General features: G+C 30.8%; 4 protein-coding genes across 4 annotated transcripts; 2 read left to right on the top strand and 2 right to left on the bottom strand.

Moving 5' to 3' along the window:
• Positions 1-2,198: 2,198 nt before the first annotated feature.
• On the bottom strand, positions 2,199-5,864 carry LOC116773885 (small VCP/p97-interacting protein). Its single transcript, XM_061523861.1, has 3 exons — positions 5,699-5,864; positions 3,597-3,761; positions 2,199-3,160 (listed from the first exon to the last, which is right to left on the bottom strand). Exons 1-3 carry the CDS (start codon positions 5,756-5,758, stop codon positions 3,146-3,148), a joined length of 240 nt encoding a protein of 79 aa, XP_061379845.1. The 5' UTR covers positions 5,759-5,864; the 3' UTR covers positions 2,199-3,145.
• Positions 5,865-6,508: 644 nt separating this feature from the next.
• LOC116774024 (ATP synthase subunit b, mitochondrial) lies at positions 6,509-8,267 on the top strand. Its single transcript, XM_032666630.2, has 5 exons — positions 6,509-6,669; positions 7,034-7,166; positions 7,333-7,531; positions 7,757-7,945; positions 8,052-8,267. Exons 1-5 carry the CDS (start codon positions 6,642-6,644, stop codon positions 8,223-8,225), a joined length of 723 nt encoding a protein of 240 aa, XP_032522521.1. The 5' UTR covers positions 6,509-6,641; the 3' UTR covers positions 8,226-8,267.
• Positions 8,268-11,750: 3,483 nt separating this feature from the next.
• LOC116773959 (ras-like protein 2) lies at positions 11,751-16,313 on the bottom strand. The gene is made up of 4 exons (XM_032666555.2): positions 16,066-16,313; positions 14,759-14,846; positions 13,677-13,888; positions 11,751-13,075 (listed from the first exon to the last, which is right to left on the bottom strand). The coding sequence occupies exons 1-4, from the start codon at positions 16,168-16,170 to the stop codon at positions 12,881-12,883; spliced, it is 600 nt and encodes a 199-aa protein (XP_032522446.1). The 5' UTR covers positions 16,171-16,313; the 3' UTR covers positions 11,751-12,880.
• Positions 16,314-16,554: 241 nt separating this feature from the next.
• LOC116774051 (cyclin-H) lies at positions 16,555-17,730 on the top strand. The gene has a single exon (XM_032666670.2). It carries the CDS (start codon positions 16,687-16,689, stop codon positions 17,665-17,667), a length of 981 nt encoding a protein of 326 aa, XP_032522561.1. The 5' UTR covers positions 16,555-16,686; the 3' UTR covers positions 17,668-17,730.
• Positions 17,731-22,449: the final 4,719 nt, after the last annotated feature.

The raw sequence follows: 22,449 nt of genomic DNA, 5'->3' as shown, positions 1-22,449 counted from the left end.
ATGTAAAATAATCACTTTCGATATAAACTCGCTGACTTACAAATATGAAGTAGAAAGGGAATGTAATTGAATACAATCTTATCTTATGTTCTCCAACAAGCAGTAAATCAAGATGTACGTAATTATCTAATAGGAAAATATTGTAAGATACAAAAAATCGTTTCGGAGATCCATCTGCATCAAGTTGAAACAATGATTAGATTTATTCTGTATCTAAAATGTTCTGATAGATATACTTTATCTTTTAGAAATATTAAAAAAGTTTCATTCGGAAGTTATTAAAGAAATTGGCTTAAGTGAAAACCAAGTGCTCAAAATTCATTTTCTTAGGCAATAAAAGAAGAAAGAACCGTTGAACTTCTTATATTCGTATCAAATAAATAACAAAAGATACAAGGAAATAAATTAAATTTTATAAGAAAGCTTGCAACAGTAAGCCTTTTGCCTATTTTGTTTTAACTCATTACCTCATTGATCGCTCTTATTAAGCACTGAATAAAAAAAATGGACAATTCTTTATACCATTATTTCGGCAACTTTAATACCTATTAAAAAAAATACAGAGTTCAAATAAGCACACAGAACCCTTCGTTTGTAAGATATGATAAAGTCATTAATAGTAAACAATTGGTATGGTTGACCTTATCTGTGGTGATTGTTCAGGATTACAAGCTGCCCTAATGTAATCAGTCATAACGAACAATAAAATAAAATTAAAAACAAAACGCTTATAATAAGAATAATTATAACAGCAGCAGGCCTGTCATGGACGATAAGTAATATTATGCTTGTAAGCCGTTAAACCTTTTGAGGACAATATTTATATATTAGTAATAATAAAATAATAGGAATAACAAGGAGTTTCTTTATCTATTGATCCGATAATCTTTGGATTTTATAATCTGTATTTATTTTTTGTCCCTGTGGAGGTAATCTTATTTTTTTATTTGTCAGAGACAGGGCTCATTCCTATATATATTTATAAATCTTTCTAGTATAGCGCGAACTCCATGCCTCTCAATAGTCTCGTTCATTTTGGCGCGAAAGTGACGTAGCCATGTATGTGGCTAAAAGTCTAAAACAAAACTAAATCTTGCGCGAAATGCTTCCTGCAACCACAGAAAGTCATGTAAAATTAGGCAAAAGCAATATTGCACAAGTTTGGAATTGAAATTTTGAACTTTTTCAAGAACTTGGTCTGATATTTGCGCAGTTTTCCTTCAATACACGTAACAGTATATTTGTGCAAGTAACGTGTGTGGGCGACATAATGTTTGTATCTATTATATAAACTATAAAGGGGAGCTGTATTGACTAAGGGATGAAATGTGAATTAGCGGCGGGAATTCATTATTTTGTGGAAATTAGAAATAAACAAGTGATTTACCACGAAGTCGTACTGTTTTAATTATTTTCTTTAAAAAGTCGATTGTGTTTTGTAATCAAAGTAATAATTATTTTGAATAATGTTTACCCTTAGGGCTTAGACTTACAGAAACGGACATATGCAATGTCAATGCATTAAAATATTAATAATTGTGAAATTAGAAATATTTTAATGCACTATAAGTACAAACTTAAATACACATGTAGGTATGTATATGTATGGTCTGTAAAACAAATGCAAGCGTGGTAGACAGATGACTATTGTCTCATGCACAGACTACACGAAGAGATCATTTTATTTTCATATATTAATAGTTGTGTATCGTGAATTTTTAAAAGGATTTCATTAGTAAACAACATCTGACATCCTCTACTAGGTAAAATAATTTCTGTGACTAGGTAAGAATTACTTATGATGTCTTTAGAGTAGTTTCTAAAATTTAAACTGACAAATTCAGTATGGGGTTGGTTTTCTACAACACAACACAATAAGAAGATAAAGAATCTTGAAAAATATTTTTTTGTTTTAATTAAACTTAGTTATTTTTGGGCTAAGTGTCCATCTCAGAATATATTTTATACAAGAGGAAAATTAAGACACAATGAACGGCAAATAGATAATGAGGACTTAGGAAAGTACACTGTGAGTCATTTGAAACAGAAAAAATGATAAAAGATAAAAATAATACATTCACTCCTTGACGAGTAATTCCCAAATCTAATAAATTACTCGCATCTTTGAGAGAGCTGATTCAGTAGATAGTTGGTATGGACCAGGTCTTGGCACCGATTCGTATAAAGAGACTAAAACATTGCAATAATCATAACATTTATTTAATATACAATCAAGATTAATATATAATATAAGAAAAATATCACTTAATTTACAACATTCAATAAACAGACAGCATAGTCTTCAGTGTGGTTCCTCGCATCGGATGATTCTGAACTGATACAACTTTATTACTTTGATAGTCTTGGGAGAGGAAAAAATTCGGTATTCTCAGTCCTTACACTAACATTAATATTAAGACTTCCTCCAATATAGACACCAATACATAAAAACTACTAAGACAATACAAATATAGTAACATTAAATCTCTTAACTCATAAGGCCAATAACGGGCCGCTGTTTCAAACACATTTAGTTAGGTGTGATCGAGACTGACAAATCAAAATCTCAAATATATATGTCTGCAGGCTACATCAACTAACAGTGAAAATTTCATAATAAAATTATTCATATTAATTATATGCAAAATCAAGAACTGAAAATTTTTCCAATACAACATCAATAGATCAAACAAAATAGATTAATATATAGAATTTTATTAACAAACATTAAAATTATCATAGAAAACACTTACTCTACAACACATTTAGTGTTTAAATATTAAGATCCTTAACCGACTTCCAAAAGAGAGGTTCTGTGTTTCAACATTTTTTTTTTAACATATTCTCATTTTTGGTACACAAGTGCAGGTTATATTCTTCAAAGACAGTATTAACTCTTATTTGAAGTCGGTCATCACATTCCTGATCTATGTTTAATGAAAAGTTTCATACTTGTTAAAATAAACAAGTTTGTGGTAAACGTATATTAGTCTAAGAGAATTGAATACAAATTTAAAATCAGCTGCTTGTAATGATTTTGCTCGATATGTTTGTTGGTGGCCGATGTGTCTTGTGATGAGGGTGGGCTTCAGTTTTTGTATTTGTATTTGTCAGCGGATGAAGAGCCTCCGCCCGACTCCGTATCTCAGTTGGCCGTCCACTGGGACAATATAAAACATGTAAACATATGTACCAAACAACTGGCCACTGGGATTATACTTAACTTATTGGAATTTAAAATACCTTCTTGTAATTGAGAAGACTTAAATAATATCATTTTCGGATTATATATATATATATATAGGAGTGCATATGATGAAGAATAAAATGGGTTAAGTGTTTGTCATAACCACATTATGGATGATAAAATGTTTAAAAGTAAATTAACTTTTGTTTAAAATAATATAAACAAAATAAAAGAGAAATTATTATAGAAGATATTAAAAACCGCTACTTAAATAATGAGTGTACTACCCAATATTTAACAGGAATAGATGTATTCCAAGTTTTTTTTTTTATAAAAATGGTGTAAAAATTTTTATATCACAAAAGTTAGGTCAATAATTATTAAATAATATATATATGAGGTACAGCACCTTCAAGTTGGCCCCGCCAGCGCTGTTCAGCTCCTGTTCCCTTCTCTCCATCTCCTCGGAACGCTGCTGAGCTCGTCGCATACGTTCAGGATCCTTCACTCCCCTGGAAGCCTCCTCGATACGACGACGCTCTGCCGCCTCGACCTGCTGCCTTCTCCTCGTCTCCTGATATATCATTGTTGGAAAATATTAACAACATAATTTTCAGGTAAACAAATTTTTGCCTGTAAAATGTGGAAAAGTACTGTAGGGAATTTAATAATACTTAGATGACTTGTGAATTAAAGGTCTTTCAAAATGCTTTTTAGAGACAAATTGAATCCACCAAACAGACAAACAGACACTCATTATTCAATTAAGCCATAACAATTTATAACAATGTTTCTCTGTAGATATTGGATGTGTACAAAAACTATCATAAAATATAAGTGAGCTGATCAAAGACAATATTTAAATTCACATATAAATAATCTAAAGAAAAATGCAGTACTATCTTCGTTCATTAAAAACTATAGAAATCTTCCAACATACAGAAAATAATTTTATTTTCCTTATCAGCTCAAGATTTTAATGTTAAAAAATACCATGACGGCTCCAATAGGAGTAATGTTTCTGAAAATTATTACTATATATGATAAATATTAAAATTTTTGTTGTTTTAAATATGACCTTCATCCGTGCAGACACATGCACAGTATACTCTGCCAGCGTAGTGTAGAATGGAGGAATATTGTAAACTTAGGGAGTTGTTAGATGGCTTTACAATTAATGGAGGCTACCCTCAAAAAAATATTTTACATTTTTAAAAACCACAGTCTGGTTTTTTTAAACCAATTAGATTATGTGAATATTTTAATATAGCTATTAGTCTTTTCACAAACACAATAATTTACCTTTCGTTGTTCCTCATTGGCAAAGCATATGCCTTGATGTGCATCTTAAGTTTATAATTAGTGACAAAAGCTTCCTTTAAATAGTTAGAAGCGAGCAATAAGCATCATATAAAAAGTAAGGGTTGCCTTCGCAAAATAAACATTATATACTGTTTAATTAATTATTTAAAATAATGGTACAGATTAAAAATAATCAGAAATTGATATTTAAATCATTACGTCAATAATTACATTTTTTATTTTTTTAAAAGTGTATAAAGCAATCACTAATCAATATGTTATTGTGTTTTCTTTTATACCACATACAACAATAATATAAAAAAAAAAAAATAGTGAATATCTGTTTGTGTTAGTGTTAATGAATTTCATATCAAAAAATTGTGTTATGTGAAAACTGTATAACTATTTGTATTTACAGGAGATGTAGGTATTATTAGTACTTAATGCTAGTTCTCTTATTAAAACAAATGTCGTTTGTTTAATATTTAATATATTTCATCTTTACGATGTCTCACAGTTACCCTTTCACATATTTAATTCCTGCTCTGACGGAATATTCTAGTAAAAATTTTATTCAACTAGCATACACACATAAAAACATAAAACAATAACTACAATATCTATCACACAAACACATATATATAATATTTTATGTATGTAAATGTAGCAAATTTTCAGTTGCTTCTACACATACAAACGCTGGCAACACAACAATAATAGAAGAGAGAAGCCTGTAATGCACTTTAATATAATAAAAATTTACATGTGCTGGTTACAAATGTGATTCCAAAAAATAAATGCTTATCTGTCATTATTAAATTCAATGAATATAATTAATATTATATATAAAATGTTGCAATTAGAAATTTGGAAGGCTACACAATATATCAGAAAAACTACATACATTTCTGATACACATTTATAGCAAAACTATATAAACAATATCATAAAACATAAATGCAAGTTCATGAGCATTTCATAGTGTAAAAAATATAATATTAAACAGACATAATTATCTTCAAACCATAAAAGCTAATTTTTATTGCTGTTAAAAATATTAACCTAAACCTGTTAATAGCAATATTAAAGAAGTAAATCATACTCTCTTAAAATATAATTTGCATATTTTATATAAGCTCGGTACGAAATAGCTATTTATTTGTAAAATCCAACCCACCGTAGCAACATTATGAGTTTACGAGAACTTACTGCATCTGGAGTTAGCACGTCTGCCGCGGAAGGCTTACAGCAGGATGTAAATATTCCCATTTTACGGAAAATATACTTATATTCTGAACTTTCAATAAATTTAATTCATATTCCAGTAACTCGTAAATCCAACTTTATCATAATTGTCAATATAACATAAAATGACAATTGACATTAATTAGTTCTACGTACAAAAACTTATACCGTATAAGATCATTTACAAAATCTGTAAATGGAAAAAAGAATAGAAGTAGCAAAATGTCAGAGATGCAAATTATTTGCTATACTCTAAATTAATTTAATTTTATTTAATTAGATCAGTACAATATTATTCTGTGTTAACTGTTAAGTGAGCAACGTAAATGATCTGAATTAATAATAACATACAAGTGTCATTGTTCTAAACTACCACAAACATCGATATAACATTTAACTTTGCGTTTTATACTATAAGCACTAAATAACTACATAAGCTAGTAAAAATTAACAAACCATCCTTTTCCATAAAATATTATTAATATTTGCCATTTTCCTTTTCAAAAGTCTTAAATTTACTTTTAAAATATAAATTTCAGAAATATAAGATGTTTTACAGGGCACAAGCTTTAAATTTCATAAATCGATAATCTCAAACATTACCAACCTAAAAAATAAAACTCAAATTTTTTTATGACCACTTTAGTCTTTTTTACCTACTTTATTTTATAATAATTATAAAATTCATACTTATAATAGAAAAGTAAGTTTTCTATGATTATTATTAATAGCAGGAATTAATCCGTCTATGACTATATATCGATACTATTGACCAGTTCACTACATGGCAACAATCATATGATAAAATTCTGTCGATAAAACCTTCATTGTACAACACTAACGCAAAAGTACTTGCTTTCGGGACTGTCGTGGAAATTTAGATTTAATAAAAATTGCACTATAAAATATGCTATCACGCGTAGCTTTGCGTTCAGGTATGTACCTTTTTATCAAAATATAAATTTAAGTCTTGAAAGTTTTAAAAACATCAACCCTTGATTTAGGTGGTTTATGTAATCGGGATTGACAAGTAAAGATGTTCGAAATTTGATTTTTAAAAGAAATTCCTTCTATTTAAAAGCACAGCATTCAAGCTGTATAAAAAATACATAATTAGTCAATATATTTCTAAAAATAATATATATTTATAAAATTAACCTAGTCTTGTCATATAAGGGCGATGTTTCAGAAAATTGCGTTTTCACATTATTTATTATATTTTATAGCGTTATCGTATGGTACAAATTGTATTATTCGGATATGAGATTCTCAATAACTAGAGTAAATATTTATTCTCAGTTGCGGCGCGACAGTCCACAGCTCTCGTCCGCACCTCGGCTACAGAATCCGGTGTCCGTGATGAGAAAAACTTCCCCCGTCCCGTGAGGGGAGAGCCTGGGAAAGTCAGACTCGGCTTTTTACCCGAAGAATGGTATATTTATAAAAATCTTATAAACTTCAAACAAACCTTTGCTGTCATATTGTCAAAATAAAGTTTAGTATGGTCGGTTATTTTTTTACAAAATTAAACACGACGTATAATATATAAGTCACAGTAAACAAATTTTTGAGAACTAATTACACCATGATATTTCCAGGTTCCAATTCTTCCATTCCAAAACTGGTGTTACCGGCCCCTACGCATTTGGTGTAGGTCTCGCCACGTACCTGTGCAGCAAGGAGATCTATATTATGGAGCATGAATACTACACAGGGCTGTCCATCGCCCTCATGGTGTACTTCGGTACTACTAAGTTTGGACCCAAAATAGCTGCTTGGTTGGATAAGGAAGTCGATGTATGTCGTTATAAATAAGTTGTAATGTTCAGTGTGTATTTTAGATTTACTACTAGTTTTAGAGATGATTGTGAAGGTTTTTGGTCCAGATTATGCTCATTTGTCTGAGTTATTATTTATTATGCCAAAGTAAAGGAATTAAATTTTGTTTTATGAAGGTTCGTGCAAATGAAACTTGTAAGTTATAACAGTATTTTGTATAGGAAAATAACTTTAAATTCACAGGCCGTAGAGAGCAGCTGGAACCAGGGTCGAGAGGAAAGCATTAATGACCTGAAGAAGGCTATCGAGGATGAAAAGGATGCTCAGTGGCGTGCCAACGGTCAGGAACTACTGATAGCTGCCAAGAAAGAAAATGTTCTTCTGCAGCTCGAAGCAGCGTACAGGGAACGCATGATGATGGTTTATAGCGAAGTTAGTTCATAAATCAGTTTAACAGCTTGACCTACACTAAAATATTGTTATCATTACTGGTCTTGTTTTATTATGAATATGATTAATGATATGATGATCGTTCCAGGTCAAACGCCGTCTGGATTACCAGCTGGAGAAAACCAACCTGGAGAGACGCATCGCTCAGAAGAATATGGTTGACTGGATCGTGGCCAACGTCACCAAGGCCATTACACCCGACCAAGAGAAGCAGGCCATGGACCGCTGCATCGCAGACCTGGCCGCTCTGGCCGGGAAGTAGAATAATTATTTATAATTGTTAATAAAGAAGAATCATAGTTTACTCTGTGTCATTGTTTGTGGCGATTGTATTTATTTCTTACCTTTAAGACCTTGTCCTTACCCCAAGTTACCTATACATTGTCCACACAACAATCAGAAGGAACATTAGTAGTTTTTCTCTCATATAAACTATTAAATTATTAATGTAGATTTATGAATGGAAAGTTTTGACTAGGTATTTACTATAGAAATTGTGTAACTTATAAAATATTTAGGTAATAAATTAAATTTTACAGACATCAAATTTACTATTTGTTATATTACTAGAAAAAATGCCGCATGCGTCTTATACTGACGCCGCATACGAATAAAGGAAAGGAAAGGTAAGGTGGCACCGCTACGCGTTACGTTACGAAGCGGTTTACCCTCCCATAAGAAGATATTACTTCGAAACTGGAAACGCTCCGCATGCAGTGAGACGACGCGAACTTGTAGTAGTGGAACATGCTATAATATAGTATTGATTAGCGTTGCGTTTTTTGAATAATTTTCCGTGAAAATTTGTTATCAAACTAAAACGACCTTCCAAAGATGAAGTATCGTAAATTCTTTGCTCCTAACGGAAGCTAATATCTAGAATAAAACCAGCCTTGACAACAGTAGAATCTAAAATACTTTTTGATATTTGAAACATATATTGTAGTACAAAAACTCATTGTATTAAAACTTGTTTTGACAAATAATGTTTCGGTTGTCGTCGCTAGGTGGCGTTCTTACAGCAAAATATATTTCGATGCTCATTTCAGGACCTAGTGTTAATTTGTCAGTAATTTTTACCATATCGACTAACTGTAAACGACGATAAGAATATTATTGTAATTACTATATTCAATACAAGCTTTTTTTTAAATTGCTTATAAAAGGTACGAAGACTGATCGCTGTGAAATATGGCAATTTTTTTAATTAAACGTCTGTAAAAATTTTCCAGCCAGCGGATCATAAGACAAATTTTATTCAGCTGCACCGACTTCGTAAATGTATATTTTAAGTATATAAATATGAATGGGAATCAAGATGGTTTTTGCACTAAATATTTATTAATATAAAAGATTAAATATTTTTAAATATAAGTAGGTACTTTATCAAGTTACAGATACATGTGCAGGTGAGTCAGGTTATCCTCCACGAGCACGATTTCATACACCAATCCTGTATCTTCTGCGGGAAACCTGGATCTAATTTTAATGATTTGTTTGAAAAATCTTCCTTTGTATAACTAAAGTACATAGAAATGATTATTCAAAGATAGGGATTGCTATATAAACTTAAAAAATGTCCCACAATAATTATAGTCTATTTACTTTTACAAAAAAATAAATTAGGTTTTAAAGAATTGCTTCAAATTGATCAAAGTCCTTTAATCCATGAGGTTTGTATGATACATGATCATGCCTTTTCTAATGCTAACTGAAAGCTCTAGTGAGGTGGGGTGAGCTTTTTCAGACTTGTTTGCAAAAGTTTCCGAGGTGTGTGAAGTAAAAGAATTACTACAGGGGGATATGGATCCGTATTTTCTGTGAGAATGTTAAGTGAATTTGCATATGGAAAAAAATCAACACTGGGAAACATATTCATTTGATATGTACAAACATCTATATCGCGTATATACCAAAGCCAGATAAAAAGTGTCTTACACTTGTCTTTGTTTTAATTTGTGAAAACTGTTCGCATATAATAAAAAAAAAAAATAGCTTCGGGTTTGGGCAAAATATAACGCAATAAGGTAAAAAATTAAAATTATCAAGAGAATATTAATTCAACAATTTTTTAAATATTGCGGTAAACAAACGCATTTTGCTAATTCTTGTCCTACAACGGTCCCCTGAGGAGACGCTATGGTCTATGACGCTAAAATTATGTTATCAGCTTGTCTTTGTATACTTCGGTCTTAGTCTCGAAGAGAAATATGTGACCTAACAAAATGTAGTGACCAATCGACAGCGACATCTATAGTCTGTGTCACGGAACTTTATCCAACTGTTACGTATGAATTCCGTAGACACTACTCGCAGTTTGAAAATTAATTAAATAACTACAAATTAACTGTCTTTAGTCTGATGATGAAGATCCTTAATTTTCTGTTTGTACGAGTAGTGTTCATACTTCTTTCAGTGCACTCATGTTGTTAAATGTCTTTTAGAGCCAAACCTTAACTATATTTAAGTCAAACAGAGCTTTTTGGCTTGTGTTCCGAGCAAGGTAAAAAATAAATTCACTGTCAATTAATTTTCAGGCCCAAAGAGTGTTATTTTAATGAAGCCAACTCGCATATTTATGCCTTCATGTTAGTCATTGAGTTCAAGATTTTCAGTATATCAAAAGTTCCTTTAATTATCACATTCTTTTATATTTTTGGATTTGACTTCTTATAACAGGCGACAAAACAATATAAGCTTTCTAGGACATAAGTAAATAATGTTATTGCTTTAAGAACTACGTATAGTGGCACGTAACGTGGCATGAGACGATAGATGCGCAGAATGCAATTTTTGGTGGCACTTTTTTGCACTAAGTGACATACGGGAGCTTACGTCTTATCCCCTTAAGCTACAACCTTGGCAAGATACGTGCAAGCAACGATACTATATATATAAAAATGTACATGTATAATAATAACCTCAATTTAAGAAAATTTTGTTAGATACATTATATAAGTTATACGTTTTTAATCCCGTAGCCACAGAGATAGATGCGATGATTTAGGAATAAAAAACTTTAATTACCGGTTTCAGTTCGACGGTTGCGATTCCTGATGAGGAAGGGGTATAATCCAAATCATTACGAGAATAAATAAAACTAATATTATCGGATTATTGGGCGTATTTCTTAAATTTTAAAATTACATACCCCAGACGTTTCGGTTACTTTGCAACAACCGTTATCATGGGCAGACGAGAAGAAAATGTTGGCTGTATGTAGTTCTAAATTAGTTTTATTTAAATGAATACTCGCGAAAGTCTTAGATCTTAATACATTACGACTGTTTTAAAATCGAGAAATTAAAAAAAAAACTACGTGTTCTTGAGTATGCTTGTGGCACATCTTGATACCCCTACCCCTTTTAAGCAAAAAAAATTTAAGTGATATATTTTTGTGGGAGTTTGAAACTATTTCCTTTTAACAACGAAATGCAATGATATATTTTTTTAAATTAATTTTACACTTATACGATTAGTTTGTAAGTTAAAAAATATTTAATAGAAAAAAAACAGACAACATGACATACTAATTGCTTAAGGGCATTTTCTTTCAGATAGCAATACTTGTCATAACACAAAGAATAAACATTCAAAAAATTTTAAAACATATTCTATATATATTCTATATTTGATTTTTTGCGAAACATCTTACTACAAAAAAACGCTTGTCCTTTGCGTGAAAAAATATATAACTCTTTTAAACATGATATCATTTATAAAATCTGAATACTCTAAACTTAAACCTCGTCATAAAGGGTCATCGGATAAAAAAAAACACCAAAAAGTTGTTATATTAATGTATTACAATACAATATTACATGACCAGTGAATCGGCAGCCAGCGGTTAAAGCTCTTCACATTTCAGTTCTAATATATCAACCTTACAAAGAACTAGAAAACTAACACGAACGGTCTAAGACGTATACATTACACGGAGGTGGGCGAGGCTTGGCCTGTTCAGTTCTTTGGCTGGTCACCTGATATGTAAAATGGAAGCGTCAAATAATCCATAGCGGCTAATAAAAAATTATATAGTATCAAAAACTGCGCATGTAAATTATATTTAGCAAATACTTTATAAATAATAATACGTTATAAAAAATATATAGTATATCTCCTTACGAACTAAGTTCTCTGTCTTTAATAACACGTAGAAAACTCAATGCGAACTCCTGAATCGTGACTTTACTTGTGTTTGTGATTTGACAGATCGATCCCGCTGTCACAGTTGACGCTCATTCCATTAATCACGTTCCAATAATACACTTACCCTAAGTTATTGTTACATATGTTGATTAACAATTATACAAATTAGTATTTGGTTTCGAGACTTCTATATATTATTATAATCGAGAAGTAATTAAGAACCGAAATTATTTGTGAAAGTGACAATCTCGATGGTTTTATATCAACGAAAGTTTGTGCTGAATTATTGCCATAGTATAACATAGACAGCAATGAAGTAAATAAAAAAAAAAAACTTCAAAACAAAATGGCACATACGTAACAGAAATTTTCAAAATACGATAAAATAAAATCATTTCCTCTTTTAGACTTGAAATAAAAACAACTATAAAAAAAAAATTAAATAAATAAACTTATTCTAGATGTGAACCTATAAATATAAAATCCCAATCGGAAAAATACGAACGGTGCGTTAAAAAATAAGCTGACAGACAAAGCACCATTTCAAAAAATCCAACATTTAACAAAAAAAAAACATATGAAATACTCCTATATCACCAAAAACGAGGGAAAAGATAACTACATTGGCTTAACCTTAAAAACAAAGGTACATATTTGTTTTAAAAACAATATGCATTTCCCTCCTCAAGTGACAGCTATATAGAAGTATTGCATATGTCAAAACACATCTGTCATTTGAATTTGACATCTATTTATTTGTTATTATCGTTACAAAATTGTGCATTTTTTCTTTCTGCTTCTCTGTTCTGACTTGATGTGGATCCTCTCCGCCTCCTGGAACCTCCTCACCAGTCTAACTAGCTCGTGGAATGCCTGGTCTACGTTCATTCTCGCCTTCGCACTACATTCTATGTAAGGTACCTTTAGTTGGCGGGACAAAGCCTGCGCCTCGTCCAGGGTAACCTTTATGTAAAAAAAAACATGTTATACATATATTCTTACCAAACCAAGCAATATTATCAACAATATATATTAAGTGGCCATTAATTCAATCTATGCCTTAGTACATCTCCAATGTATAATAATCATTTAGGATAAAATTTATAACACGCGACCTAGTTTGGATAGTTTTTTGTAATTCTTATTCATAAAAAAATAATAATAAAATTAATAAAAAATATCATAAGTTATTCCTTATGTAATAACATGTCAGCCAGTGAACTAGTCACATGTTTCAGTGATCAGTCGCAACTAACAGACAGATAAAAAAATTTAAAAGCCATTATTTGTATGCGTATTGTTGGATCGATTATAACTGTTACAATTTGTAATATATGCACAGTCTAGAGTAACAAGACTGAGTGACGGAACCTCATATTATAATGGGACTGCCTAAATTACACTTAACAACATATTATTTAGCAATACCAACCAAGTATAACTAATAGGCAATATGCATTAAGCATAGACAATAATTTAGAAAAAATTCACTAAATTAATATCTTAATTGGACACTGCAATTTTATTTATCTGTATACAATAAATGTTTAAGTCTGATTCGTACCACTCTCTGGTGTTCTAAATCGGCTTTATTGCCCACCATGAGCATGGGGAACTCGTCTCTGTCCTTGACCCTGAGGATCTGTTTGTGGAACTTGAACAGCTCGTCAAAGCTGGCATGATCGGCTACAGAGAAGACGAGCAGGAAGCCCTCCCCTGACCGCATGTATTGCTCCCGCATAGCCGAGAACTCCTCTTGGCCAGCTGTATCTAAAACTGTTTAAGAATAGAAGTTTTCACATTAATATCATATTAATATTAATATTCTTTAATAAAAATAGGTGCTTGAAAGAGATTTCTACAAAAAATAAATAAATTCATTCTTTGAAATATTGCTATGAAATAATAATAACAAGAAAATAAAGAAGTTTGTAAGTGTTTATAGAGCAGGTAATGTGTATCCAGCCTTAATATTAAGTGTAATCCAGCCTTAATATGAAATCAGTATGAAATGAAGTCAAATTTAAAATGACTAAATAAAGCTGTGAATTTTCTTCATGAAGATTTCTTCTGTAGCAATTTTCATTTTCAATATTTTCTTTTATGATACAAATATGATCAACACGTCATTCACATCACAGAGAAGAGACTGTGAAGCATTGGCCTGATTTTTATAAAGTATTTAAAAAAATTTGGAACAGTAGAAAATTGTGATTCACCGAGAAACCTTGATGTAGCTATGAGCTGACTTACTTGATACACAGAATTACTTTATTCTTGGCTTGTTTGACCACAAACTGATCGTTTTAATTGACTCACTCATAAATTTAATTGGAAACATCTGTCACCAAGTGTAATGTATATTTTTAGTTTTGGACATAGTATATATATATAGTTATTTCATTTTGGTGCACAGGCAACAATTTCAAGACTGGCTGTACAAAGATAAAGCGTAAATTTTACAGTCAATTATTTAGTAACATTTATGTTAAGAGAAAACCACTTAATGAAACCTGAATAAAAAAAAATTCGGAATATTTCCACATAATTAAACATGAAAATGAGGTTTTATATGTTGGATGAAAAGAAAAGTATGTATTTTGCAGACAAACAATATTTTATCTATGTCGGGACAGATCCACTTACTATCAAGTTTGGCGGGGATGTCATCGATAACACACTGCTTGGTGTAACTGTCTTCGATGGTGGGGTCGTAATCAGTGACAAAGTAACTCTGAAACATTAAAACTTATATATAAGACATCCCTACAAGTACAGGAAGGTTTTATTTTAATGTTGTGTCTGAAGAAAGTTAACAAAATGCTTTTTTTTTTAAATTATAACGTGTTAATAAAAAAAAAACAAAAAATTATCTTGATTAAGGGAAAATTATTAATTATGTTTTAAATATTATATTTATATGAGACAATTAAAATGAATCGACCTTGCAAGCTCATGAATATCTCGCTACATGGAGGTTGGTTGTTTAATTCCTGCTCGCATCTATGAATTTTTTATTCTATATTTACAATTGTAATTTTTGTTTTTGAAAATTATTAGTTTTTGTAAATAGCGATGTTAATGAAAATAAATTTAACATAATATTTTACAATTAACAATGAAAAGCATCTAATCATTCATTCATTTTGGGCCAAACATTTTATAATTTTTATTTTAAAGTTTTTAGAATTTAATTCTCTACTGAGACTTCTGTGTTCATACAAAACTCAAAAGGCTGTCTGAGACACCGTTGATAACATCAATTATATTTAAATAAATGTTGTTTAAATAAACCTGCACACAGTTATTACATACAAATTAAAATATTTCAGGGATTAAAAAAAATTACAAGGAGGATATACCATCATTAATGTTAGTAGTTTATATTAAATTAAATACATTTACAATTTTCATATGAAAAATTCGTTTTGTACACAGAATTTTTTATTTTCTTACAAATATAATCTTGGATATAATTGATGAAGTAAACATTACTTAATTAATTAAAGATAAGTAATTACTTGTGACATATATATGGTTGTAACATTTTTTGAGTAATCGCTTTGCAAATTTTTTTTATTCGAAAATTTTAGTAAATTAGGTATTATCTGAAATAAAAAAGTTTTAGATCTCATTAAATTATTATCTGGTAGCTACAAATAATATATAGAAAACTTTATGCTCTTATTAATTATATCATGGATGTTACAAAACATTGTCCTCGAATAGTCGTGTGGAACATATGGTCCGTGATAGGAGGTAGGCGGCGTTAGCATTAGACCTTGGTCAATATATCACTATTTATAAATATGACTACATCCCACCAGCATCTGATTGCTGTTACTTAAAACCATTATACATGTTTGTAGCACATTGACTGATTATGCGAAATGCTAAAAATAGATTAGCATACGTTTCTAAGGCATCTATGGAACCAAATACGGAAAAAATACCTGTATAAATTGTATCGTGATCGCACTCTTTCCGACACCACCGCCGCCGACGACGACAAGCTTGTAGGTTTGTGCCTGGTTTGGTCTATCACCGGGTCTCGACATTTTTTAAACTTTAATTGAACACAAAATGGAAATATAATTCACTTAATTCATATATTACACTAATTCCTAGCTTCTATGATGGTCACGGATGATTCAATGATGGCGTTCCGATTGACGCAGTTCTTACTTGGTTGAACGAAATGATAATATAAAAAAAATATAAAGAATTTGCGTGTATCGAACCGGAGATCAGCTGAATTAGTAATTGCCATTCTTAAAATGTTTCAAACTTTCAAATATATAAATCACTGATATTTTACAAACTGACACTTAAATATATTATGTATTTCATAAATATATTTTTTGGAGTCCTGATATTTTTTTTTAACACATATTACTTTTTATGTCATTTTACATTTTAGAACGACGTTGTTGATTAATAAATACAAAACACACATGTCAAATTTAAATTGTGACGGCTATACTTTGGATTGGGAGACTTTATTTAATATTTATACACGCAGAAGATAAATTCATAAGCTTCTTAAATAGAAATTCTTTTAGTGTGATTAAAAAATGTTTTCAACGAGTAGTCAGAGAAAGTTTTGGACGTTTAATGATGAAAGCGAGTTGGCTCGCCACCGAGAGAAACATAATTTGGAATTCATCGCAAAACACGGTCATCATATAGACGAATATCAGAGGTACAATTTCTTTTTATCACCGGATGAAGAGCGACTTTTATTAAAGCAATATGAGCTGCATTTGAAAGAGTTCTGTAAAAGATTCGCTCCCCCGATGCCAAAAGGTGTAGTCGGCACAGCTTTCCACTACTTCAAAAGATTTTATCTTTATAACTCATCAATGGACTATCACCCAAAAGAGATATTAGCTACATGCGTGTACCTTGCATGTAAAGTGGAAGAGTTCAATGTTTCTATAGGTCAGTTTGTAGCAAATATTAAAGGTGACAGAGAGAAGGCCTCAGACATCATTCTTAACAATGAATTACTATTAATGCAGCAATTAAACTATCACTTGACAATCCACAATCCTTTCCGTCCGGTGGAAGGATTTCTTATTGACATTAAAACAAGGTGCAGTACTTTGGCGAATCCTGAACGCTTAAGAGGTGGAATTGATGAATTTCTGGAGAAAGTTTTTTTGACCGATGCTTGTTTGTTGTATGCTCCGTCCCAGATAGCTCTGGCTGCGGTTCTACATGCAGCTAGCAAGGAACAAGAGAATCTGGATAGCTATGTAACAGACATGCTATTTAGGGATGCCGGCTCCGATAAGCTGGCAATACTGATAGAAGCCGTCCGTAAAATACGCTCCATGGTGAAAATGGTTGAGAGCCCAGCTCGGGAACGTGTTAGGATTATAGAGAAGAAACTAGATAGGTGCCGGAATCAGGAAAACAATCCTGACAGTGAAATATACAAGCGTAGGATGCGAGAACTCCTCGACGAAGATGACATGCCTCATACTGGGTCCACCAGGATGTCATTGGATACTAGCGGCATATCACAAGTGTTGTCTCCTTCCATTTCATAGGTTATATATATACTTTAACGTGACTAAAACACAGACATGAAATAAATTATTATGATTATATTATTATGTTTGTTTTTTTTTTAAGATCATTTTTTTAGCTATGGGTACATAGTGCACCTGTGTGTAATTGAACTTCAACTATTGACAGTTGTGTTTTAAATATATTTTTTTTTTATGATTCTCTATGAAGGTTGTTACGCCAGCATAACTTTATTATATTAATATGCAGACAAAGCCAAGTAAAACAACTATACAGTGCAGAAATAACATTAAATATCAAGTGCTGACACCAGGGAACCGATGGGAACGGAATGGGGTAAATACGACTCCACACGGCTTGCAAAAACGTTTAAAATAAACTTAAAATTGTTTTTTAAGTCGCTTCTTCGTTCGATCTTGTAACGGAAAGTTGTATTTAGAATTAATAAGTAATAAATTAATTTTAAGTAAATTTTTGTTTCTTTTGGAACCTCCGGCTGTAGTCGACATAATTAGGTCACCAATTACGAGTACTTGCGATTATTTATTCGGACAATAAAAAAATTTAATATTTTTTTTTAAAACTGCTTTGAGGGCTTTATTCTTTACTATTACATATTTTATTTGGACATTTTCTATATTCTTTGATAATTCTTCATTTCAAATATTTTATGTACAAGAATTCAAGATATATATATGTACTTGAAACCCCACTCCATGAAAATCGATTTAATAGTATCATAGTAGACTACGATTGCTTTTTGCTAGTATATTTTTTTTCTATTAGACCAATGACTCGCAAATGTTAACAAGCAAGCAAGTCTACTATTTAAAACTTTAATATCACAGATTTACAGCAGAATTATACGATCGATACGATACGAAGATAATACGATCGAACGTACTGTGCCGAACACTACGGATGAAGTTCTAAAGACAACGATGATTTTTATTATCAATAAATATTTTATTTTATTTTTTATCTTATCAAAGACAAAAAGTATTAAAGAAAAGCCATTAGGAAATACTGATTAAGTCAATTATTACTTCAAGAGTAAACTTGATTATAAGGAAATAAAATTGATAGTTAAGCTACGTCTGTTTTTTTAGCATGTTATAGTAAGGTCCTAGCAAGACATGATTCCTGTTGTTCAAAAAGTGCGAGGGATGTCTTTTTAAAATATTAGTGTCCAAGTAAAAAACACCGATTGGTAAAAATATGTATTTATTTGTAAAATATATTTTGATGAATATACATTAACAATTGAGATAAATGCGGTAAATAATATATTAAGGTTTAACAAAGTACATTATTCCAAATATAGCCATTATTTGTTTTTATTTTTTTTTTATTCTGTACAGACACGTTCAAGGCTTTTGGCAGAGTAGGAGTCTTTCGGCTTCATTCTGAAAAAAAAAAGTTGACATATAATTATACTGTTACGAGATTTTGTGGAAATCGCAGTTTTGATTCCGATATCTCATTATGAATTAAATCAAGTTTTATTCCATAGAGAAATATCTTCAAATAAATTCATTCGTGATAAACGTGTTCGGTTATATTCAGCCGATGTGTTGTAGAAAAAATAAAATAAATGTTATTGATACAAATTTACCTGGATCATTTTGTAGATGGTAGATATAGCTTCTTCACTTCGGCATATCACGGGTCCCGCGGATCTCTTGCCTCCCCAGCTCGACGTAAATGTCAGTTGGGCTTCCGTCATTGCAAAGATGGCGGCAAGAAGGAAGATGACGACCAAAAACTTGTACATTTTTTATTATTAGATACTGAACACTGTAGGAAGATTGGAAGCGCAGATGTTTCTGATGCCCCGGTACCTCGGCATTCAGTTTTTATACTCAACTTACAAATGAAAGAAGCCTCTGTAGTTTTAATTTGCCTCCAATTATCTAAGGGAAAATTATTTGCTATGTGTATGGTATCACAAACGGAAACATTGCGGTGAAATAAATTGCAGAAAAAAAACACACTATGAGCCGTCTTTTCAATTTAACAAATCTTTAACTTAATCAGCTGTTACTTTAGAATTTTTTGAGTAATTGTTTTAAAGTAATAAGAAAGTTTTTCTCCGTAAATCTTTTCACATTATAGTAACGTAGGTTGTTAAATGCGAAACGGGAACGCTTCGTACTTAGTGTTGATGCAAACTTGGTCTAAGCACGCTGATTTCAATGCTTAACAATATTTTGTGTATGTACTCCGTTCAATAAAAGTAAAGTAATCAACTTATACTCTGTTATGAAGCTTATCTTGTCAGATTAGCTAAAAGCTTCTGAAAGACTGACACTTTTATCTTAACACTGATCGCGTAACGTTAAAAATATAAAGCAATTCCTTAATTGAATCAAATCTATCTAGCATTAAATAATTGAAAATAAATATTTTGTGTTATAACAGGTAACATGAGTTTTATTTTCGTAAACTTAATTAATAATCGTACTAACGTTAGGAAAGGTTTTGTGCTTTTTGGTCGGCCATTAATTTTAACGACACGAAATCTATCGCAATTTGTTAAATAAAACATCCTCATATAAGAAATTGAAGTTTCGAGTAATTAAAGATATATTTTCTACATTTGTTGTTACCTATTTAATTATTTTTTTTGACGAAACATCGCTTGTGCAAGCGGTTTATTTTAGCTAAAATTTAGACTTTACATTCAGACGGACTAATTTAGTTTATAACTACTTAATAATAAATTCAAAAGTTATAACTTTAGGAGAATATTTTGACACTATTTTTTATTTTTTTAGCCCACTTTTTTACAATATATAGAAAGAAAATGTTTATATGATTTAAGATAAAACTGATGAAGTTGGCAACGCCAGTATCGGATTGTGTTACTATAATTTTTAATTAATGTACATACATTACTCATGGAGTTGCCAGTATAAGACGGTGTTTCCATTATTTTTAGTCAACTTAAATCTAAACATCACTTTCATTGACATTGAATAAACAGTTTCAAATCCTCACCAAAAAGCTTAGTATCGTCAGTCAAACCCTCAAATATTTTTTAATAAACTATAAACCCCGTAAAATATTTTGCGATAGATTATTTGACTGGAAAATGCTTGATGGCAATTCTACCAGAGGATATTTTATCTCAGTTTCTACTCACACTTATATATATTCTTAAAACTGTTATTTATATCCATTTTTGGGTTATTATTACATATTAACCGATAGTATTAAAATGCTATAAATAAGATAGAGTAATTTAAACTGAACACGCTGTATATAACAAAACAAAACCTTGCTAAGAATCTTTCGAGACATATTTTTATCCAGAAATTAACATTTTTATTTTAGATAACGTCAATATAAGATACATTAACATCAGGTGAAAGTATTTGAAATTTTCCATTGTTCGAGTTTCAAACACAAAAATCCCTGAAAAAATTATAATAAAGAAAACTTAAAAAACTGAGAACAAACGAGATGAGTAATTATATCTTATACAGCTTCACTTGATTTCAAGAGTCTAATGAAAAAAACTACAATAATTATTCAATCTTTTTCAGTTCCTATTACATTCCACTAAAGACTATTTTCCCGCGGACAAATTGTTTGGTAAGGGAAACCGGAGGTTGTATCCTGAATATATAAGGACGGGGTTGGCGGGTTCCTGGTCATTCCAGAACTTATTACCAAGATGGCAGGTCTCAGACGTTTGATGAAGAAGACAGCGCTCTGTCTGTTGTTCGCTTTCGCAAACCTCATCGCCGTCTCCGAGGGTCAACTCACCTTCTCCTCCGGCTGGGGCAAGAGGTCCCGAGATGACGAAATAGCCATCGACCTCGAAGATCAGCTCCAATAAGCTCCAAACCCACACGGATCACGCATGTGAGTAGCCCAATGGATAACGTATATACATTTTAGAAACTTTTAAAATATGTTTGGATTTATTTTAATATTGATCGAGCAAATCTTTTTTCTTATGGGAAAAATAACTTTGATTCTATTTATTTGTATGTCGTACATATAGGTGGTACTTACGAGTATATTTTTGCAATTTTTTTTCGATTCTGTATCAGAGGCTGATTTGTCTACTAAGAGCATATAAATTTTGTGACAATGAGTAAATATATAAAGTATATATATGTATAGTCACTTCTTTAGTACTATTTAATTTATAACTACAACTACAACTAGGGTAGTATAACGTTAAAGTCGTGATTGTTGTAGTAATTTCTAAAAATGAATTTTAAACTTCTGAGATATAGCATTAACGTGTAGTATTTATTTTACAGTCCAACAAATGTCTTCTAAAATTTTCTATTTTCTTTGCGGATTTCTGTTACGAGGGACTTCAGTACAAACGTATCTGGAAAAAGCGTTAAAGCAAACGTGTCTAATGTTCAACAACAAAGGGACAAAACCACGACGGCAAAAAGCTTCTTCATATTTATTTATTTATTTATTTATTTATTTATTTATTTTTTGCAAATAAATTTTATTGAAATGTATTACGTTTGTTTCAATCGTACCACAGTTTCTTTTCCCTGAATAAATTATGTATATAGTATTATATATATACTTGAAGTAAATTATATGAACTATTTAATCCAACAAAAATTCTAGGTAGGATTTCAATACATGATAAGGTACATCAATTTTGGTAATCTTATTTTTTTTATATAAATTTCCAATTTTTTTAATGAAATTTAAATTATCAATTTCCATACATCATACAAAGTCTATTCATATTTGTATGAAATCTCAACATAATATGAAATAATTGAATATTGTTGTCTAAGGCTGTAAGATTTTATAAA

Source organism: Danaus plexippus, chromosome 20 (genome assembly GCF_018135715.1).
Source record: "Danaus plexippus chromosome 20, MEX_DaPlex, whole genome shotgun sequence".
Lineage (NCBI taxonomy): Eukaryota > Metazoa > Arthropoda > Insecta > Lepidoptera > Nymphalidae > Danaus > Danaus plexippus.
This window is presented reverse-complemented; position numbering and strand designations above follow the sequence as displayed.

Excerpts from the sequence above, each read along its gene's own strand:
- LOC116774024 (XM_032666630.2), top strand. The coding sequence starts at position 6,642 with ATGCTATCACGCGTAGCTTTGCGTTCAG. Across the intron at positions 7,167-7,332 it reads GGCTTTTTACCCGAAGAATG|GTTCCAATTCTTCCATTCCA; the intron begins GTATATTTATAA and ends TGATATTTCCAG. Across the intron at positions 7,532-7,756 it reads GGTTGGATAAGGAAGTCGAT|GCCGTAGAGAGCAGCTGGAA; the intron begins GTATGTCGTTAT and ends TTAAATTCACAG.
- LOC116773885 (XM_061523861.1), bottom strand. The coding sequence starts at position 5,758 with ATGGGAATATTTACATCCTGCTGTAAGCCTTCCGCGGCAGACGTGCTA. Across the intron at positions 3,762-5,698 it reads ACGTGCTAACTCCAGATGCA|GAGACGAGGAGAAGGCAGCA; the intron begins GTAAGTTCTCGT and ends ATGATATATCAG.
- LOC116773959 (XM_032666555.2), bottom strand. The coding sequence starts at position 16,170 with ATGTCGAGACCCGGTGATAGACCAAACCAGGCACAAACCTACAAGCTT. Across the intron at positions 13,889-14,758 it reads CATCCCCGCCAAACTTGATA|TTTTAGATACAGCTGGCCAA; the intron begins GTAAGTGGATCT and ends ATTCTTAAACAG. Across the intron at positions 13,076-13,676 it reads ATTTAGAACACCAGAGAGTG|GTTACCCTGGACGAGGCGCA; the intron begins GTACGAATCAGA and ends TTTTACATAAAG.
- LOC116774051 (XM_032666670.2), top strand. The coding sequence starts at position 16,687 with ATGTTTTCAACGAGTAGTCAGAGAAAGTTTTGGACGTTTAATGATGAA.